This window comes from Carassius auratus, chromosome 43 (assembly GCF_003368295.1).
Source record: "Carassius auratus strain Wakin chromosome 43, ASM336829v1, whole genome shotgun sequence".
NCBI classification, from domain to species: Eukaryota; Metazoa; Chordata; class Actinopteri; order Cypriniformes; family Cyprinidae; genus Carassius; species Carassius auratus.
Genome location: NC_039285.1, coordinates 2,118,044 through 2,139,510, shown reverse-complemented (window position 1 = coordinate 2,139,510; position 21,467 = coordinate 2,118,044). Strand labels below are relative to the sequence as shown.

General features: G+C 34.5%; 2 protein-coding genes across 5 annotated transcripts in view; both read right to left on the bottom strand.

Annotated features, from left to right (window-relative positions):
• Nucleotides 1-2,074, bottom strand: part of LOC113061417 (protogenin A) — a 36,645-nt gene extending 34,571 nt beyond the window's left edge. Inside the window, exons 1-2 of the mRNA XM_026230506.1 lie at nt 1,918-2,074; nt 514-813 (exon numbers count right to left, since the gene is read on the bottom strand). Coding sequence (XP_026086291.1) covers nt 514-813; nt 1,918-1,984 — 367 coding nt within the window. The 5' untranslated portion in view covers nt 1,985-2,074. The remainder of the gene's footprint in view (nt 1-513; nt 814-1,917) is intronic.
• Nucleotides 2,075-6,628: 4,554 nt separating this feature from the next.
• Nucleotides 6,629-21,467, bottom strand: part of LOC113061416 (E3 ubiquitin-protein ligase NEDD4-like) — a 33,993-nt gene continuing 19,154 nt past the window's right edge. For 2 of the 4 annotated variants that reach the window (XM_026230504.1, XM_026230502.1), the window contains 21 exons: nt 19,940-20,106; nt 18,198-18,318; nt 17,955-18,107; nt 16,967-17,038; nt 15,848-15,967; nt 14,550-14,786; nt 14,331-14,408; nt 14,140-14,194; nt 13,563-13,621; nt 13,202-13,267; nt 11,971-12,200; nt 11,724-11,845; nt 11,351-11,421; nt 10,110-10,205; nt 9,898-9,971; nt 9,733-9,793; nt 9,598-9,657; nt 9,417-9,524; nt 8,239-8,335; nt 7,697-7,769; nt 6,629-7,616 (listed from right to left, as the gene is read on the bottom strand). In XM_026230504.1, coding sequence (XP_026086289.1) covers nt 7,514-7,616; nt 7,697-7,769; nt 8,239-8,335; nt 9,417-9,524; nt 9,598-9,657; nt 9,733-9,793; nt 9,898-9,971; nt 10,110-10,205; nt 11,351-11,421; nt 11,724-11,845; nt 11,971-12,200; nt 13,202-13,267; nt 13,563-13,621; nt 14,140-14,194; nt 14,331-14,408; nt 14,550-14,786; nt 15,848-15,967; nt 16,967-17,038; nt 17,955-18,107; nt 18,198-18,318; nt 19,940-20,106 — 2,223 coding nt within the window. In that variant the 3' untranslated portion in view covers nt 6,629-7,513. The remainder of the gene's footprint in view (nt 7,617-7,696; nt 7,770-8,238; nt 8,336-9,416; nt 9,525-9,597; nt 9,658-9,732; nt 9,794-9,897; nt 9,972-10,109; nt 10,206-11,350; nt 11,422-11,723; nt 11,846-11,970; nt 12,201-13,201; nt 13,268-13,562; nt 13,622-14,139; nt 14,195-14,330; nt 14,409-14,549; nt 14,787-15,847; nt 15,968-16,966; nt 17,039-17,954; nt 18,108-18,197; nt 18,319-19,939; nt 20,107-21,467) is intronic. The other 2 variants (XM_026230505.1, XM_026230503.1) reach the window with 1 other exon arrangement.

The following is a 21,467-nucleotide window of genomic DNA, read 5'->3' as shown; positions in this document are numbered from 1 at the left end:
ATAATAACACTTCCTCCAGCAAAAAAAGTCCATCTTCTGTTCACCTCTCACCTCAGAATCCACCCATGTTTCTACCTGAGCTGTGCAGATTTCTCCCCTGATTCAGACGAGATGACTTTATCACTGAAGGAAGCCTTATTCTGGATCATGGACTTGTATTTTAGCCAGAAGCAATGGTTTTTAAGTTAAAAACATTTTCATGATGGATTTGTTTCAGCTTTTGTCTTCTCTAGATGTTCACTGATGGACTGGAGTGCTGTGGACTACTTGTTATGTTTTTATCAGCTTTTTAGACTCTCATTCTGACGGCACCCATTCACTGGTGAGCAAGTGATGCAATGCTACATTTCTCCAAATCTGATGAAGAAACAAACTCTTCTACATCTTGAAAGTCCTGCGGGTGGAGTTCACTTTCAGCAACTTTTCATTTTTGGGTGAGCGATTCCTTCAATCTCAAAAGACATCTGAGCACCACTGACACATGCTGAGGGAAAAAACACCAATGCAGCTTACCTGCGATAGTCAAGCGGGCTCTTTGGCTGAGAATAGATCCATATTTGTTCTGGGCAAGGCACTGGTAGAAGCCTTCATCTGATTTGTCCTTACGACTGTCCGCCTCTGAGATGAACAGAGAGCCGTTGGTGAGCAGGTAAACCCGCTCTGACTCTGTGAGCACCGCTGCGTTCTTCAGCCACCGGATCCCGATGGGAGCCTCGCCGTGGGCCTGACAGTCCAAAACCACAGCATCCCTCCTCAATACGGTCACATCATGGGGCTCCTTTATAAAAAACAGCTCACTAAAACTCCTCACACCTGCAGAGAGGGAGAGAAGAAAGCCAGGGAGACTCACAGGTTGAGTTGCTGTAATCATATTTGACCTGATGGATTACTCTCCGTAATCCCTTTATTCATGCCTCATAGAGTCAGAAGAGACTCGATCCTCGTCTAAAAAAGAGCTGTAATCTATTCCCAGCATGAAATTCACTAGACATTTAGCAGCCCACAGTGACTGGAGCTGCTGTGAGAGAAGTGGAATAAACACGGAAATAAAAACACTTTCAAAAAGAGCATTCTCATTTTATGCAATCATGCAACATTTAAGAATTTTTATGAGATGCAACAAGCTTAAAGTAGCTTGAAATGTTATGTTTGTGCACGAGGAGAAATAAAGAGAAGGATGAAGTAAAAACAGAAAAACGTCTAAAAGCAGAAGAGTAGAAAATATTGGCACTTTGGTGTCATTTTCACAATATAAATGTTATATAAAATTATACACGTTTAACATATAAGCAGTCATACTGTATTAAGTCAGATATGAAAATGCATAAATATGAAAAAGCTTTATGATGTAACTATTCACATTGCATCACATTGTGCAAGAAAGCCTGTTAATATCTAGTTATAGCTCTCATAGCGTTCTTTATATTTCAGATTCTGATTCACTTATTTGATGTTCATAAACATTAACTTCTGAATATGCATGAGGATTAATGATATTACTATTTGATTATGCAAGAAACAGCTTGTTATGCATAATCTAATGCAATAAAATGTATAAACACTTTTAAATACACAAGAAAATGAGAATGTGTATTTATTTAGACATTGTTGTGATGTACGAACATTTGCATAATTCCCGACGCTGCTTTGAAGTTTGTTACATTGTGTTCCGCGCACGTGAGTGAATCAAATCAATGTATCATTCAGTGGATTTCTGCATGTATTTAACCCTCTGAAAATTAATTCAGTTGTATGCAATCACATATTTAAGAATAAGTGTAATTAAACATACAATTAATGATCTTTTATATATAAGTCTTAGGTTTCAGTGCATGAAATCCCTCATCATGCACTTTTAAGTCGCGAAACATCCTGACCCGTCCGAAACTCACTCCTCCATGAGATAAACGCTCTTACCTGAGACTGAGAGAAACACTGCCAGAAACAGCAGACGCTGGAATAAATCCGTTTTAAAAGACGCCATTTACTCTGGTGGTCCACGCATGCCTGAGCCCGAGGGTCGCGGACTCGAGCTCCACACACTTCTGAGTGAACGGAGCGCGTGATGCTGCTGACCGCTTCTCACGCACTACTTCTGCGGACGAACCGAACACCGCGCGGCGTGACGCGGCTCATCAGTGAGTGAGGAGATTCCTCCGCCTGCGAAACGCTCCACGAGCGGCGTGACGTCACAGGGATTCCCACTTCTGAAAACAGATGTTCAGTGATTTATATTCATGAGCAGATATAAACACGGGCAGATTTAAATCTTTAAATTATATATATATATATATATATATATATATATATATATATATATATATTAGTGCTGTCAATCGATTAAAAAAAAATTAACTAATTAATCGCACAATTTTTTAAAATTAATCGCGATTAATCGCGATTAATCGCAATTAAAAGACTGAAACTTTTTGGATATGTAAATGTAAAATGTAAATAATTAATGTAAACTCAAGACAAAGAAACTATTTAAATTCAAAATATTATTGTTTATTGGAATTTTTGTTTAACTTGTAACACAGATTTTCTCATGTAAACAACATACCTGCAATAAACCATCAATATCCTCCAAATTAACTGTTGGCTTGAAAGCCATATTTATTACAGAAATAAAAACACAGGCATGTAAGTACCATTTGAATTTCAAAACAATCAATGCCAATAAAAAACAAAAATGATTTCCATGTTGAATTCTAAGTGGACTGCAAAAAAATTCCAAAGTATAGTCATTGCCAGTGCTTTAAGTGAGCCTGTACGCACTGTTACTCAGTACCGCCACTTCCAAATATATCTCTTGAGCGTACCACCACCTCTCCGTGCGCCCAGAACGTGCTTTTAGCGTACCGGTACGCTCAAATGGACATCTGTTTTAATAGAGGTTTTAATCTTTTACCTGCACTGCCGATTTTCAGAGCGCCCTTCACAATGCAAGCTTCCTAATTCATCCCACCCAGAGCAGAAACTACATTACCCATTCACCCTTAAGTTATACAAGTGAATAGCGCATGTGTCGCTTTTCCCACTGTTAAGTGTCAACAACTCAACGTGGCCGGAGAAGGTGTGTGAAACTCGTTGTGAGTTATACTAAAGCAAAATCTTGAGTATTTATTGTCTGATAAACATTAAAAACTGTCTGCGGAGGTTGAGTCGTCCTGCAGCCCCCGCTGGCTGCTCATTGGCTGCAGCATCTTTTTTCTAAGTTCTAAAAAAATACCGTAGACGGCAAGGCACAAATTTAGATATTCATTTATCTAATTAATCTATAGCCTATGCACAAAGACAATATGATCTTTTTGTCCCCTTTTTGTTTTAAAGCTTGATGAAGAGAGAGAGCGCAAGTTGCTGCAGCTGAGGAGGACAGTGATGCACGCGCACAGGAGTGATTGACAGTTCGCGGCACTGTGTACAAAAAATACTCCGCTACACAATTATTTCTTTATTTTCGTTTAAGCTTATTAACGTTAGCGTTACAGAAAGGTCTGATTTACGCACTGTTACAGTCATTGTTTTTTTTTTTTTTTTTTTTTAAACAATGACATTTGAGTTCATGATTTTAATGTTGCTGTTTCTTGTGGCAGACTAAATGAAGAGTAATGTTTCTTGTGGCAGACTGAAGAGTAATCCGGCAGAGTTTTATACTGAAACTTTCCGTCTAAAAGTCCTTCCTTGGTCTTATCCATATTTCTTTGCACGTTGAACACACATAGGCCACAACTGGAAATAAAAAAAACTGCAACCGCGTTAATTGCGTTATTTTTTTTTAACGCGTTAAATATTTCAAATTAATCGAATGCGTTAACGCGCTAATTTTGACAGCACTAATATATATATATATATATATATATATATATATATATATATATATATATATATATATACATATATATATATATATATATATATATATATATATATATATATATATATATCCTGGATTTAGTCTCAGTACTGATCATGTGGTCTTTGCTGTGATTTATGTTTATAATAAATAAAATAATATTTAACATATCCATATGTGTGTAAATATATATATATATATATATATATATATATATATATATATATATATATGAAAATTGTATATGACTTCATATCAGTTCTTGTTTTTATTTTTCTTGAACATTACATTGTAATCAAAACATATTGCCATAAAGCCTCAATTTATTAGGGCTCAAGCATTTGTTCCTCTACATTAAATTTGTCAATATTTGGGTTTATTTTTTTGCATTTAGCTTACTGTGACATTAAGAACCAGATGATAATTATTCTTATTATTATTATTATTTTTTTTTTTTTTTTGCAGTTGTCCAGAATAGCACTTGAACACTGAAATCAGACTTCAGATTCTACAAATCTCCAAAGCATTTGTATCACTGAAGAGTCAGAGTCTGATCTTGTGACAACTAGCCCCGGTCTGTCATACACTAAGATTGTTCCACTGTGTGTGTTTGTGTGTGTTGTTGGTCAGTTATTTCAGACAGGATGAGTGTTTACAGCACTGGTTTCTGTCAGCTGATGAAACAGATCCCGATCTCCCCAGTAAGGACAGCTGCAGACTGAAGGAACAGTATTGATCTGCTCTCCGGTCGGGACAATAGTTCTGCTCAGACTGCAGATCAGGAGGAACAATGCATCTGTTCAGTGAGGACCAGGAGCAAAGAGTCTGAGTTCAGTTTCCCATCAAGACATCAGCTCGAAAAGCACAAAGCTTGCATCTGTTGTTTTTATCCTATAATTGATCTTTTGCCATGTATTTATTTTGCCTCCATTAGTTTATTTTAAATGGTCCTGTGTTGACAAACGAATTCATTACAGGACAAATACATAATTTCGTCTTTCAATTATCATAAACAGCACACATAAAACAGGCAAAATTATTTTTCTAATATTTAATCTTGTCTATATATTTAATGCATGTCTGAATAAAACTTTCCAGAATTTAATTTAATTTTAGTACAAATTGATATTTATATATCAAACTATACACACATAATTACAGATAATAATGATTATAGTATATGATTAAGATATCATCTGTCTGTAATAATATTGATATACTACAAAATATTTTTTATAATATATTATTCATATTTAATTTAACCCATGAACTTTACATATATCCCAGAAATATGTGTTAAATGTATTATATGTATATATGTATATAAATGTATAAATGTATATATATTATTTTTATTTTTTAAAACAAACAGAAGCTGTTAATATGCTAATACTGGAGATCTGATCAATAAGGGATCAAATCAATGTAAGATTCTCAGAACAGAGGGAAAGAAGATCCGGCATGTATTCTAAGAGCCTTCTTATTGGACACTTCCCCACATCACCCCGCCCCCTCAGCAGAAAGCCACACCCCTCTGACCCCAGCAGTGTCCTAGAGGTTGTGTGACCCATCAGCTGACCTCTGAAGGATTGTGGGGCAGCAGGATTTGGGCATAAAGGGGGATGGGAGAGAAAACAGAAGAGAGAATGGGGAAACAACAGCATTTGCCACTCAATCCTGTTCTAAACTCTCTCTGCACAACTCTGAGGATTTCACTACTTTAACAGTATATTTTAATATAGAATTTAATGTTTAATTCTGGAAATTCATGCAAAGTAAATTTATATTATCCTCCCAACCCCCCTAAAAAAATACAAAAGTGCATACGAACTTATCTAATTATTAGATCAATAAAGTATACCACAACGCCACAAGCGTCCTAAAAGTTTAAATCGAAATTGCGCCCCCTTTTGGAAGAAAGCAGCAATGACGCGTCCGGTTCTCAGCTGCGCTGTTACCGCCACCCAGTGGACAATTAGAGAACTGCATCACTGGGCATTTCAAAAACATAAATTTACAATCATTATAACGATAACGTTTTATTTATCTGTTGATATTGACTTTTATTTGTAATTATTTTATATATATTTAGAAAAATAAATATACAAGTACATATTAAATACTATTTCTATAAAAATTATAATTTAAATTATTTAAATACATTTGTTTTAAACTATAAATAATACATAAGAATATAATGATAAATAATATTAAATATAAATTATTTATAAATAAAAATAAATGTTATTTAATTAAATTTAGATAATACTAAATATAAAGAAAAAATAAACCAATGTTACCCAGTACCATTCTTACAATAATAAATATATAAAATTAAATTCGATTAGTATAATAATTATATATATATATATATATATATATATATATATATATATATATATATATATATATATATATATATATATATATATGTATGTGTGTGTGTGTGTGTGTGTGTGTGTGTGTGTGTGTGTGTGTGTGTGTGTGTGTGTGTTTGTGTGTGTATAACAATTGTAAATAAATATGAAAAATAAATATCATTCAATACCATTTGTATAATAATAGAGAATTAAATGATGTATCTTCCAAAAGATTATTTGCTTCCAAGCTGATACAGTTTCTGATATTTTCCGTGCTACATTCACCTTCTTCTGCTTAATTGTGGGCATTTCCTGTAAAAGTTGCTTTATGACAACTACTTTACTAATAGAAATTAAAAACTTTAAGTATTGCAAATAAATACCACATAAACCTCAATGAAGACATCATATTGGAAGAGTTGTGTTCATTTTATTAATCTTCCAAAAACACATAGCCATAAAGATCGGCGTGACAATTAAAATCAGCAGAATTTACATTCAAATGAAAGACACTTTTGCTCATAAATCTCTGATAGAAATCCCTGAAACTCACTCAAAATCTGCGCCAAAAACCTTTGTAGAAATGCAGTGGCTGTTCATATAATAGTGAATAATTATACAACAGTATCCACGATAAAAGTGTTTCTTCATTAGTTTTATATTACCAAATGAAGGGAAAGTTTTTAACAGTACGATACGTTCCTTGCGAGACAAAATGTGCTTACTTTAAGCAATATTTATGCTGTAAACAGTTAGTATATGATATAAAGCAATGATTAGTCACAAAACAGCTTGACTGAGGTGATCTATACAAAGTAAGACTCGAAATGTTTGTTTTTTAGAAAAGTGCTTCAACTTTCACAAACTGTACAAAAAAATGGTTTTCAAAAGTGGGCTATCTTATCTGTAAACAAAAAAACATGTAAACAAAGTAAAAGTGAGAAAAAGTCATGATTAAGTACATGATCTCTACAGACATTGATGCCTGCATACGTTTGAATTTCTAAAACAAACAAAAAAAAACAAACAAAAGACATTATTTGTACAGATCGCCAAAAAAATAATGGTCTCATATTGTGCATTTAGGAAAATCTCTTCAGCCAAACAGTGCACAATCATAATGCATGACTTAAAAGCTCATAGTAGAAATATACAATTCCTTAATTATCCTCAAATGCATAGATATGATCAATTCTACAGATGTTTAGAAACATACAGCTGTATGCCGGAGTGCATTACAAAACCTTCTTTTGTAAACATCATAGACATACGGATTTGGGATTTTGGCAGCCGGAGTCTAGTCCACACCATCAAAGCCCTGAGCGTTTTCGATGGCCATGTGCAGCTTCTCGCGGAGATCCTCGAACGTCTCGTAGGGAGGGAGATCCAAGCGGTTGAAACTGATGGAGAGATGCATGAATGAGACGAGAGAGAGACACACACACACACACACACACACACACACACACAGATCTCTCACCAGGTGTGTGCTCGGGGCAGTTTGTCCTTCGTGCCCCACTGTTCAATAGTGAACAACTGCGGTCCGTTGGATCCTGATCAATCAGAGAAACGCAGCATTGCACTTTACTGAAACTGAAAAGCCATTACCGTATTTTCCGGACTTTAAGTCACACTTTTTTTCATAGTTTGGCTGGTCCTGCAACTTATAGTCAGGTGTGACTTATTTATCAAAATTAATTTTACATGAACCGAGAGAAATGAACTAAGAGAAAACATTACCGTCTCCAGCCGCCAGAGGGCGCTCTATGCTGCTCAGTTCTCCTGTAGCCTACACTGAAGACATAGAGCGCCCTCTCGTGGCTGTAGACGGTAATGTTTTCTCTTGGTTCATGGTTCTAAATAAATGCGACTTATATATGTTTTTTTCCTCATCATGACGTATTTTTGGACTGATGCGACTTATACTCAGGTGCGACTTATAGTCCGACAAATACAGTACATGAAGAAGCCAGCACGGTCATTAATATTAATGAGCATCGTGATTGAGGGGGAGGGGCTTACCGTAGAGCTCAGCGAAGCCGTTCATCGGTACACGGGATGTTCCCGTCACAAACTGAAGCAAACGGATTCGCTTTTCTGCATCCATCAGCAACACCGTCTGAAACACCATCAACAATGAGCCGCTACGTCACATCCATTCACTCTGAGTTTCAGTGATAACAGATGTAAAAGTGAAGCAATAGTAATGCAGTGAGTGTCATCTTATTAAAGCGTTAAAGCTGTGCGCTACAGTGATTTTACTGTGGTTAAGAATGGGTTAGGAACTTGCTGTGCACAACAACAACACTTGAGAAAAATCACTGTTACTGCTGATTTATGGCATAAGTCAGTATCACAATTAATGTGTTTGTTCAACACTTAGATTGTGCTCACAGACTTCATACTCATCATGCATTGATTGAATTTTTTGTCTTTTTGTCAGTGGAAAAGCCTGAATATTAAATATAATTCAACTTGAGGGAAAGAAATTAAATATAATGGTTATACATACATTTATATACTGATTTATATACATAAATGTGATCATGGTCATTTTGTGATTATGATTATTATATCATAATTAGTCAAAGAATTTTAATTATTTCAATAATTTATTGAACTTTTAGGTTTTTGTTTTTAAATGTCTTTTTGACAGTGTATAGTGGACTGAAAATAATAAATATATATATTTGTTTTACAAAACAAATAAAAATAAATAAATAGTAGATAAAAAACAAGTAAATAAAAATATGTGTGTGTGTGTGTGTAAATAAATAAATAAATAAATAAATACATTTTAACAGTGGTTTTCTTTAAAATTTAAATCCAACTAAAAATTTTTTTATAATTTATATACATTTAAAAAAAGATATGCAAATATAAATAAATAATAATAATTAAAAACAAATAAATAAATATGTAAATAAATAAATACATATATTTAAAAATAAAGAGCAATTATGTTGTTTTTGTGAAAGTGTACTGCGGTTTAGGAAAAGGATGTGCTGAATTTAAAAAAGGTAAAACAAGAGCAAAACAATTGTTTCAGTTCAAAGCCAAGAATATAATTGAAAAAAAAAAATTATACTAGTCACCCAGACTTAAGTTTTAACCTTGAAAAGTGTAAAGCTACAAAAGTGTATGCCATGTGACTAATAAAAAACAAAACAAGACAAAACAAAAACAAAACCAAATCTGACCTTCCAGAACCAGATGATGGCTGGGTGATTTGGGTTGTAGCCATTTTTATATTTGGTGTTTTCTCTCCAGTCGTTGACGTCCACGTCTCCTAAACCACACATCAGCAGCTGAGGAACACAGAGACGTTCAGGTTCGGAGCACTCGCACGATTCAAACTACACACCATCAAGAGTGTCTCACCTCCAGCTCGTTTTCATCAAAGATCTTGATCAGGTCCTGAGGAATCAGCTCGTAGAAACCCTGCAGATAAAACACAAGTCAGTCAAACTCTGGGTGGGCGGCCGTGACCCAAAGCCACTGAACGAGGGTCTGTACCTCCTTGAAGGCCGTCATCTGTCTCTGGATCCGATCCACAAACCTCCACTGAATCACCAGACTGCAAAGAAACACACAGGACACAGTGTTACATCTATAAGCCTGTCCAATATATCAGGTGTGTTGTAATGTGTCTGTGTGCCACTAGAGGGCGGTGAAACATACTGAATATACTCATTTTTGTTGGTGTCGTTGATCACAACATCAGCACCTCCTGGTTTCAGCTCATGCTGGTGCGTCTGTGGAAGACATCGGATCACATTTACCTACACAAATCATCTTATTGTATTTTTTAGTGACCTAAACAGCCGCCGTATGCTTTCAGAAGTCTAGGACTATAAAGTTGCATGGACTACTGTAAGCGCAGAATAGATCACCTGTCCAAAGAGCTCCTCGTCGATGGTGAACCTGAGGTCCAGATCTGTGGGGTCGTTCTCCAAGATCCATCGGAGAGAGTTGAAGTACTCACTGTCCTGAAATAATACGACCAGAAACAGTGTGTGAGACCTAACTTAATATATACACACATATATAAGAATGGTTTATTACACAGAATCTGTGCCAATATCACAGACCATAAATATATGTGTCCCTGGAGCACAAAAGCAGTCTTGAGTCTCTGGGGGATATTTGTAGAAATAGCCAAAAATACATTGTATGGGGCAAAATTATAGATTTTTCTTTTATGCCAAAAATCATTAGGATATTAAGTAAAGATCATGGTTCATGAAGATATATTGTAAGTCTCCTACTGTAAATATATCAAAACTAAATTATTGATTAGTGATATGCATTGCTAACGTAATTGCTAACGGTGCTACAGCAATCTGTCATGCACTTAATTTAAAAGTGCCAACATGGTATTTATTGCTTGAGTTGTGTTATTAATTTGGCATCATTTGAAAGCTGATACTTTGTTTATATTAAAGTAAATCAAAGCTTACTGTGATTATTGGATGGCAAGTGCGCTACAAATTATATGAAGTTCATCCAATAACAGAACACAACATATTTAGATAACAGAAAGCCATATCAGTATCTCTCCTAAACGAGGATTGGTAACGATACTGTTATTCACACAGCTGACAGCTTCACCTGGTGTGGTTTGTTCAAGTTGTGCATGAAACAGACACTGCTTTTCTGCACAGCGCTGGCGTTCGGCAGAAATGAGGAGCGTTTTGCCTCTAAAAAGTCTAAAAACTTCAATGTGCATCGTCTCAGTTTATTACGTCAACGTAACAAAAGATGCGATTGATCCTCCAAGGATTTAAAGCCAAAAAATAATAGAAGTCCATAAAAATAAATAAATAAATAATTACATTTTCAGGTATGTATAGATTATTTATTTTCTATATTTAGGGTGACAATTTCACCATCAGTCCAGGGACTTCAGATGTTAATTCTGGCACATTGTACAGTTATGTTTTATTGATGTGCATTGTCCTTGTCAAATAAACCTGAATAATAACAATGATAACATACTACAGAAGTATGGTAATACGCTAGTCAGTGTAAGTGGAATGATCATATGCTATAGCCACTGTTCTCTCTCAAAAAGCACAGCAGTGGCATTTAGAAAAAACGGATGCTGATTGGTCCATCTGTGCATGTCACTCACCACTGACTCCATATCCTGTAACGTGATTGGCTTCTGCAGCATCATCTTGTAAAAGGGCCGGATGAAGAATGCTGTGCAGACGAATACAACAGAATCATTTGAGAGCGACATGTAAACAATGTTTTGTTTCATTTAGACATCGCTTGTCTTCAGAAAACCAGTCTGCATGCATGCAATGTGTTAAAGTCAAATACTGTGAATATGATTTGTGGATATATATATATATATATATATATATATATATATATATATATATATATATATATATATATATATATATATATATATATATATATATATATATATATATATATATATATATATATATATATATATATATATATATATATATAGGTCTTTACAGGTTACTCACCATCCAACAGCTTCCCGTGATAAACAGCCATCCCAGCCACCCGGCCGATGAACTTAAAGTAGGACAGATGGTCCTCATTGCACACACCTGAGTTGGGGTTGATCTGTAGGGTGTAGTTATCCCTGAAATATTCACATGAAATCCTTTTAAAATCTCTTTTTTATGATTGATTGAACACCGTCGTTATCTATCGAACACAACATAGGAGTGTATCTGAAGGGCCCATCTATAAAGCTGGATCACTCACGTGGCAGAATACTCAAACAGCCCATAATACGGGTTGAACATTTCCTTGGAGATCAGGTAGAACCATTCCCTGGCCACGCCCCCGTAGTCCAGCCCCTTCTCCCCCTCAAACTCCACCCAGAGGCGGGCCTTCAGCAGATCCGAGCGCTTGACGGACAGAATGCGCCGGTACGAGTCCTCCAGAAGAGCGTTACGTCTCACAACCAACTCAAAGCGGTTCGGGATGTCGGCCTGGAGAGCGTAGAAAAGATTGCTTTTGATTTGAGATTTCCTCATCCATCAGGATTTGACTGGAGGGGATTCAATTAGTAGTTAATATTATAATTCCCAGCCCACACAGAAAAAAAAAGCTTTTTTTTCCGAGTCAAGAATAGTTTTATGTTTCATGACAGATTCTGAAAACAAATAATGTTATGTCTTTAAAATAATGTGCATTGATAAATCGTGTTAAATAAGAACAGGAATGTTTATTACGAACATAAATAGGGTAATTTTTTATTTCATTTTGCCTTTAAATTCGTGAAATCGAGTCTATATGGGATTATTGTAAAAATGTGTCTGCTTTATCACCGAAAAAAAAAAATGAATTGAATAAAAAAAAAAAAAAAATTAAGGTGTTAATTAAAGTGGCTGCAACCAATTTATTTTAGTTACATCCATACAAATTATATACATAAAAATTTTAGATGACTAACTTTCAACATTTTTTTAAAATTAAATATAGCTAAAATAAACTGATTGCAACCACTTATCTGTAAAAAGTTGTTGTTTTTTCCAGTGGATGTTCTGAAGGCATTTAAAAACATTTACAATTCAATAAATTCACTAATTCAAAACTCTCAAATTTTTCAATTTTAATTAAGAATCTTTTAGATCTCAAAATTAAATAATTTTGATAACTGTGTGGTTTGGGACAGCCATAAAAAGTATGACTGTAAAATAAAATATTTTGTTATTATTATGTCATACTGACATATAAAAATCTACATTTTCTGGCCAAAATGTGTGGTCGTACAAACAACCACAGCAAACCTTTATACATTATTATATATATATTATTATTATTATTATTATTATTATTATTATTATTAGTTGTGATAACTGTGGGGACTCTAATAAACTCGGTTCAAATTAATTGCTGCTCTTCCATAAACCCCAAATTAGTCAGCCTAGATGTTGAGATCTGGATGGACCAGGAAAAACTAAAAAACCTGAGAAGGAGAGTGACGTACTGGTTTCTTGAGTTTCTTGCGGAAGTAATCATACTTCTGTTTATAGTCTCTGGAGTAAGGCACAGCCTGAAATAAAGCAGAACACAATCAGTTCACCAATAATCCACGAGCTCTTATCAGATGCTGAACGCTCCTGAACGACAGAGATCATTCAGCTCATCCTGGACAAATATAACCTCCCTTCGAGACACACACACAAACACCTTACAGCAAACCAATGGGAAGAAACGTACAGGGTTTCAGGCTCAGAACACTTTTAGAAACAAGATACAGCAAAATCAGTGTGTGTTTCAGCAGCTCTCTCAATATGATCCATTAATGGCTCAGTCAGGACCTTTAACAGAAACAGAGTAGCACTTACTGGACCAGTGATGGCTGAACTCTGTAGTCTTGGATCTTCCCACTGTGTGGCTTTTGTATCTAAAAATAAAATTAAATAAAAAAATAAAATTGGGATAAATAAAACAAAAAAGGTTATAAATAAAACAATAAATACATGAATTAATAAAACAATAAATGAATGAATAAATTAATTAATTAAAAAAAAAAAATAATAAAATTAGTGGTTATAAAATGGTTATAAATAATGGTGTATAAATCTAACAGATTGTTAACAAATGTTAATAAATATAGTACATTTGTAAAAAAATGAAAAAATAATATATATATATATATATATATATATATATAAAGATTATAATTAAATTACAATTTTCAAATATAACATTTAAAAATATATATATTATTTATAAAAAATTTTACTAAAAAAAAATAGAAAACGTATTAAAATGGTAATAAGTAAAACGAAATGTACAAAACATAATATAATTTTTTTTTTTATATTATAATATAAATCGAATACAAAATATTATTTAATAGTTACAGGAATCTGTTACAGATTCTTAGCTGGGGTTCATTCTTATGGATGTGCCACTTACTGTGATTGATGTAGAAGATCCTGCCGTCACTATGTACTCGCTCCTCCCAACCAGGCTATAGGAGACAACACACACACACACACACACACACACACACACACACACACACACACACACACACATCCTTTTCAACCTGTCCTGAACACCACTTCAATAAAATCATATCAAGCACATGACATCATCCGTCTTACCGGCAGTGGGCCGAGGTCAGTGGGGTCAAGGGAGACTCTCCTCATCACCTGCACGGGAACCTTCAGCCGGGGGTCGTCCTGTGATGGAACAGGAAACAGGATGGCAAACACAGGAAGTACATTGTATTGAGTGAACAATGGTGCAATCGAACAACGCACAGGAACGGCAAAGCAAATATACCATGAAACAGCATCATGTCTGGTTTGTGTCTGTCTTACCCATGTGGTGGTCTTAGTGTTGTGGTTGATGAAAAAGGGGCGTCCGTTTGGAGCGCTGCGCACCTCCCATCCAGCCGGCATCGGTCCGGCGTGCTCCGGTGTGTGAGCGCGTGTGTGCTGCGGCGACACATCTGGGGAGAGCAGGGGCGGAGCGTAGCCCGCGGGATTCTGGGAGAGAGACATGACTCCGCCTCCCATCGCTGATGCTGATGCTGCCTCAGAGGACGGCTGTATGAGCTGGAATACACAGGTCAAAGGTCAGGGGTTTGAGAGATCAGTCTGTGAAATATTCAGCGCTATTAAGCCACAATTTAGACCTCCATGCTGATTTAGCAGTAAAAAACAACAACAAAGAAATTAGGAAAGCCACAAAAAAGTTGAACTGTACTTTTTTTATATTATTAATTATTACAGGATTTTTTTTTTGCAATGAAATACTACAATAGTATTCCTTATTCTATTTAATATTTGTGTTTAGTAACAGTAAAAATCACAGTCATTTAATAACAATTATAATAACAAATTGTGGCACAGTACAAACAAGCACAGCAAACCTGTAGCTAAAAAAACGAATAATCATAATAATAATAATAATAATAATAACAACAATAAATTTTTATAATAGTTCTTGTTGTTGTTAATATAATTATTATAGTTGTTGATATTATTTTTATTATTTTATAGATATACAAGCACAGCAAACCTGTAGCTAAACAAAAAAACTAAATAATGATAATAAAAATAATAATAACAATAATTATTAGAACAGTTCTAGCTGTTGTTAAAATAAGAATAATAATTATTATTATTGTTGTTGATATTATTACTTTTATTATTTTATAGATATACAAGCACAGCAAACCTGTACCTTACAAATAAAAATTGTTATAATGATAATAATAATTATAATAATTATTATTTTTATTATTGTTATTATAACTACATATTCATAATGATATATAAATAGTAACATTTTGGGCCAAATTCATAATAATAATAATAATTATTATTATTATTATTATTATTATTATTATTATTATTGCTGTTATAATTTTAAAATCATAGTGATAAGTAAAATCACAAAATCTTTCGCCAAATTGTGCATCCCTTCAAACAACAAGAGCAAACCTGTAATATGCATAAATACATAAATAAACAAATAAATAAAATGTATGTATGTTGTTATATTGTGCAGCCATCAAACAAGCTTTAAATAAATAAATAAATGTATAAATAATTTCCCACAAACCACAAAACCTGTTGATGGAGCTTTCTCTAGAAAGAGGACTGGGACGCACCTGAACGAGCGGCCGTGTCCAGGTTGTCATCCTGCTGTTGTGATTGACGTAATACATTCTCCCTTTACTGTCCTGCTTCTCCTCCCATCCCGGAGGCAGCCCGGTAGACGTGGGTAACAACTACAGGAAGAACAGAAAGCGATAAAGTAAACGAAATGCAGACAGGGGTGAAATGAGGAGAGAGAAACACAGAAACAATCCATTACAGATCGTCCGCTTGGTTCATAAATAGTCATCAGTTAGCAGTTTGCCTCAAACACGGTGTCCTCTGAGAGCAGATGTGCGCCGAGCTGCAGCTGAGGTGATGTATTGCGAGGTTCAGGGCATGCTGGGAAATCTGGGGCAGCTAAGATTACATCATGTGCTGAGAGACGGAGAGTGAAAGTAGAGCACACGGCGAGCGCTCGAGCTGGACTCGGACAGATGGAGATACAGATACTATATGGGCGTGAAAACTTTTGAACACGATGAAGATGTCCACATTTTTCTTATTTTGTTGTAATATAATTGTTTTCCATTTAGTTCTGCCCTTCATAAGCAACAGTAGATATTTCCCGGAAAACACAAATTAAGTACAATTTACCTCGATCTTCAGATTCCAAAAGTTTTCACCCCCCAGCTCTTAATTCATGGTGTTTCCTTCTGGAGCATCAGTGAACGTTTGAACGTTTGAAAATCAACGTTTGATTTTTTAATAGTTGTGTTTGAGTGCCTCAGTTGTCCTCAGTGTAAAAAGAAAACTGAAGAATCTGCAGGACCTTAAAATTGGGATTTTTCTGAAGAACAGTTCTCAGTTTAACTGTTCAGAACAAACAAGGGACTCATGCACAACCATCACAAAACAGAAAGACAGTCGAGGATCATCAGGTGACCAAACAGTATTTTGAATGGGCTTATTTTAATAATTTCAGCATTTTTTTTGTCTTGTGGACTAAATGTAAACATATTTTATCTACAATATCTTACTCAGGACAGTACTAAATCAAAAATAACATGCATTTAGTATGACCTCTCTTATTTATTTTTTATTTTTATTATTATTCACATTTTCACAGATTTTGCAAGGGGTGCCCAAACTTTCGAGCCCCACTGTATGTGTGAATGTGTTAATGCTCTCACCACGGGGTGAACAGGATGCTCTTCCACCGTCAGAGTCTGTCCACTTCCTCTGCGGCTGCCGTGACCCTGCGGCTGATAAAAACACAATGTGAGACGCAACTTAAGTAGCTTTAAATGTAACAATGTAACAAGCTGCAACATATTCATGTTCCATTTGGATGCTGATTGGTCGATACAGGGTTCTGCTAAAATTCCCCAAACTGTATATTATTGCACAGAACTCATAAAGGTCAGCTGTTAATCTTAGTTTAAACGTCAGATATATTGTGAGGATATGATGAATTATTACTACAGTCAATGATGAACTTTTGAATCATATGAATCAGTATTTTGCATTGTGATTTTTGCTTGACGTGAGGGATATTCCTTATGTGTCACCACAGAAATTTTGGGATCGTACATAAACGTTTGTATGAAGTTAGATCAGTAGAATTTGACTTTGACTTGAATTGCTTGTGTCAAGTTTAGGGTTGGAAATATTTTTTTTAATGTTTTTAATAATCTCTTCTGGTCGGCAAGGCTGCATTTATTTGATCAACATAACAGTCAAAACAGTGAAATATTATTACAATTTAAAACAGCTGTTTTCTATGTGAATATATACTAAACTGTAATGTATTCCTGTGATGCACAGCTGTATTTTCAGCATCATTCCTCCAGTCTTCAGTGTCACGTGATCTTCAGAAATCAGAATATGATGATTTGCTGCTCAAGGAACATTTCTGATTATTATCAGTGTTGAAAACTGTGGCGATGCTTCATATTTTTGTGGAAACGGTGATACATTCAAATTTTTAGGTTTCTTTGAAGAATAGAATGTTCAAAAGAACAGTGTTTCCTTGAAATAGAAGTCTTTTGTTACATTATAAATGTCTTAACTCTCACTTTTGATCAATTTAATGCATCCTCGCGGAATAAAAGCATTAATTTCTTACTTGTCAGAGACTCCACCGGTCTCATTCTTGAGTGTGTGTGTGTGTGGACTGACCGTGAGGGACGTGCGTCTGTTGTTTCCGGTCTGCAGTCTGCTGAAGTCCTCACAGATTCCCGTGAACTCCATCGGGGATTGTGGGGGCGGCGGCGAGCGCTCGCTGGGGCTGTTATAAAGCGTGGTCTCATCTGCTGTTACGATCTCCCAGCTCTACAAAACACACACAGAAGTGAAAGTGTGTTCTTTGTCAGGGAGTTTCAAAGAAAGTGTGTGTGTGTGTGTGTGTGTGTGTGTGAGTACCTCAGGTGACTCTCTGCGCTCGTGGTTCTCGCCGGGTTCTGATATCTGTCTGCGCGTGAGGAACGCCCGCTGGGACTCGCTCTGTGTATCCTGTCTCTGTTCATTGTCTCTTTGACTGTCCCTGTAAATCAGGACAGAACACACACTTCAGCGCTCAGAATGACCCAGAAAGACTCAAATGAAGCAGGGGAGGGCGCCACTGACCAGCAGAGAGCAGAGGAAGGAAATAAGAGGCCTGTCTTAAAGGGATACTCCACCTCAAAAAAACATTTAGTCATTAATCACTTGTCCCCATGTCGTTCCAAACCCATTAAAGCTTTGCTCGTCTTCTCGTTGTTTCATAACATTGCGGTTGAACCACAGATGGACTAATCTGACAATGTCTTTCATACTTTTCTGGACGGTGACAGTGTAAGTTACTTGGCAGTCTTTTCACAGGTTTTTACACGTTTGACATGGGGGTAAGTGATTGATGACTAATTTTTGGGGTGGAGTCTCCCTTTAGGTATAACAGGATGATTGACTTCAACAGAGGTTTGTGAAAGGAGTAACGGCCTGCTGATCATTTCATTAAAACAAATACATCACAAAAAACTCAAAAGATTTAGAGGCAGGTTTGTATCCTGGTTATAAAAACTCTTGAGGATTTTTTTTATGATTTTTGAAAGAAAGAAAAAAAGTATACCAAATAAAATAACAAAATAAAATAAAACTACATAATAATGTACACAAAAAAGATAAAATAACAATCTAAAAACAAAAAACAAACACATGATGTCACAAAAACTGTACTTAGTGGCTTTGATGGATTTGTTTATATCCTGGTTATGAATACTCCGAACCTTTTTATGATTTATACCGTAAACAAAAAAAAAAAAAAAAAAAAAATAATATATATATATATATATATATATATATATATAGAGATAGATAGATAGATAGATAGATAGATAGATAGATAGATAGATAGATAGATAGATAGATAGATAGATAGATAGATAGATAGATAGATAGTGAAAAGGGAAAAATAAAATGTCAATAAAATAATAAAAAAATAAAGAAAAATAAAACTAAATCAAATAAAATATATTAACAAAACTAAATAAAAAAACTAAAAATTAATACAAAATAAATTTGTAAACAAGCTAAAATAAAACAACATGAAACATTACATATAGATTTAATAAAAATAAAAGAAAGTAAAACAAAATGAAATGAAAAACTAAATAAAATACTAAAAACAAAGTTAAAATAAATTAAAAATAAAACAAAACTAAATAATAAAATAAAATAAATAAAACGTTGGTAATTTAAAAGGTAAAATTTATATGTGAAGTACTAAAAACCAATTTGACGGTTATTATAGTACACAATGTCAAGCATGACCCTAGCAACACCAAGGGGTTGCGTCATTTTGAATATGACTGATTGATTGATTGATTGATTGATTATTATTTAGTGTCAATCGGCCAACCACAGTTATGTTACATGGCAAGAAACAAGTAAAATTAGAAAAAAAGTAAATACACTAAATAAAATAACAAAAAGGAAACTAATAATAATAATAACTGTCATTACTTCATTAAAAATCTTGTCACTTTGAATCAAACCATGTGCCAAATAGAATGAAAGAAAAAGAGCAATGCAAATATTTACACAGCGTACTGATCTCGTGAATGTGTTGGTTTTGTGTATGTGTGTTTCTAATGTGTGTGTGTTTGTTTGAAGTAGCTGATCATTACTGGATGGTGGGTCTGTGCCACTGGGTGCTCCTGCTCTCGTGGTTGACGTAGTAGGTTCTTCCCAGGTTGTCCTGCCTCTCCTCCCAGCCAGGGGGCAGCGCAGGCAGCTGGTGAGGATTGTGAGGACTGCAGAACTCTTGAGGCTCCAGAAACTCCCAACCAGGCTGCTAGACAGAAATGAGCAGAGCGTTAACACACAAAAGTAGTTCAATAGTTGTTCATGTCTGGACCGGTGTGACCAGGACTGTGAAATCAGGAGCGATTAATCATCATTTAATCTGATGTTGGCATGTCTGGACGTCTGAAATCATGCCTGTATTTCTGAAGCTGACACCAGCATCAACACGACACTCGTACAATGACAGCAGATGGAAAGTACACAGTGACTCTGCTGGTTCTATATTAAAGTCATTGTGTATAAATATAACACGTTTGTTTATGCACAAAACAAATGTCACTAGTTTGCCGAGGGCTTTTGTTTCATTTGTTTGGAAACCTGATAACACGATAAGATGTTCAAGATCATTGCTAGGGCTTTGATTTGTGGTTACTAATGTGTTCTGAATGGTAGCTTAGTGACCCATTTAAAATATTGGTCACTAGTTATTTTAATATCAATGAGATTCTATTGGAGTTTTTATTTTTATATTATCTTACATTTTTGTTAAAGTTTTATTAATATATTGCACGTTTTAGTGATTTTTTAAATTGACTTACAAAAAAACAATGTAGTTATTTTTATAATTTTTTTTTTTTAGGTTTAGTAAATTTAGTGCTTCAGGTTACACTACATGAAAATGAGAAATGTGTGACTTAGCTTAATTAAAAAAAAAAGTTATTTTATGTTTTAAAACTTTTTTTTTACTTTTAGTTAACTATAATAACCCTGGATTATACAAATAAAATAAAAAATATAAATAAATAAATAAATAAATAAATAAAAATATAAAAAGCTGCTGAATGAATAAAATCTGAGGTCAATGCCAAACTAAAATAATAGAATATTAAAAAAAATTATTTGTAATTAAAAAAAATAAAATGATAAAAGAAAAGAAAGCTCCTGAAACCTTAATATAAAAACTTAATATAATAAAACAATTAAAAAAAAAAAAAAAAAAACCTGACCTAAGAGGTAATATCGTTACATGATCTTACGTTTCAACATATAAACAACAGAATCAAATACAAATAAATACAGCTGCCACAAATATTAAATGTAACTGACAATCACAATTTCAGATTTTATCTTTAAGGACATTTAATGTCTATCTATCTGGCATTTTTTCTGAAATAAAACCCCGTACAAGGTCAGAACATGTCTGAAATACTTTGAATCAAGCAGAATTGTGCTTAAGGAAACAAAGTTTTGTTTCAAGGACAGACAGAAAGAATTTCCATTCAATACAAACTGTTTTTTATGGCCTCTCCTTCCAACACAAATACTTGCAGGAGGCAAGATGAGCCACATTCAGAGCTGCTGTGTTCTGTATACAGCCATACATCCTTCAGCTCTGATTTGATTCATTAT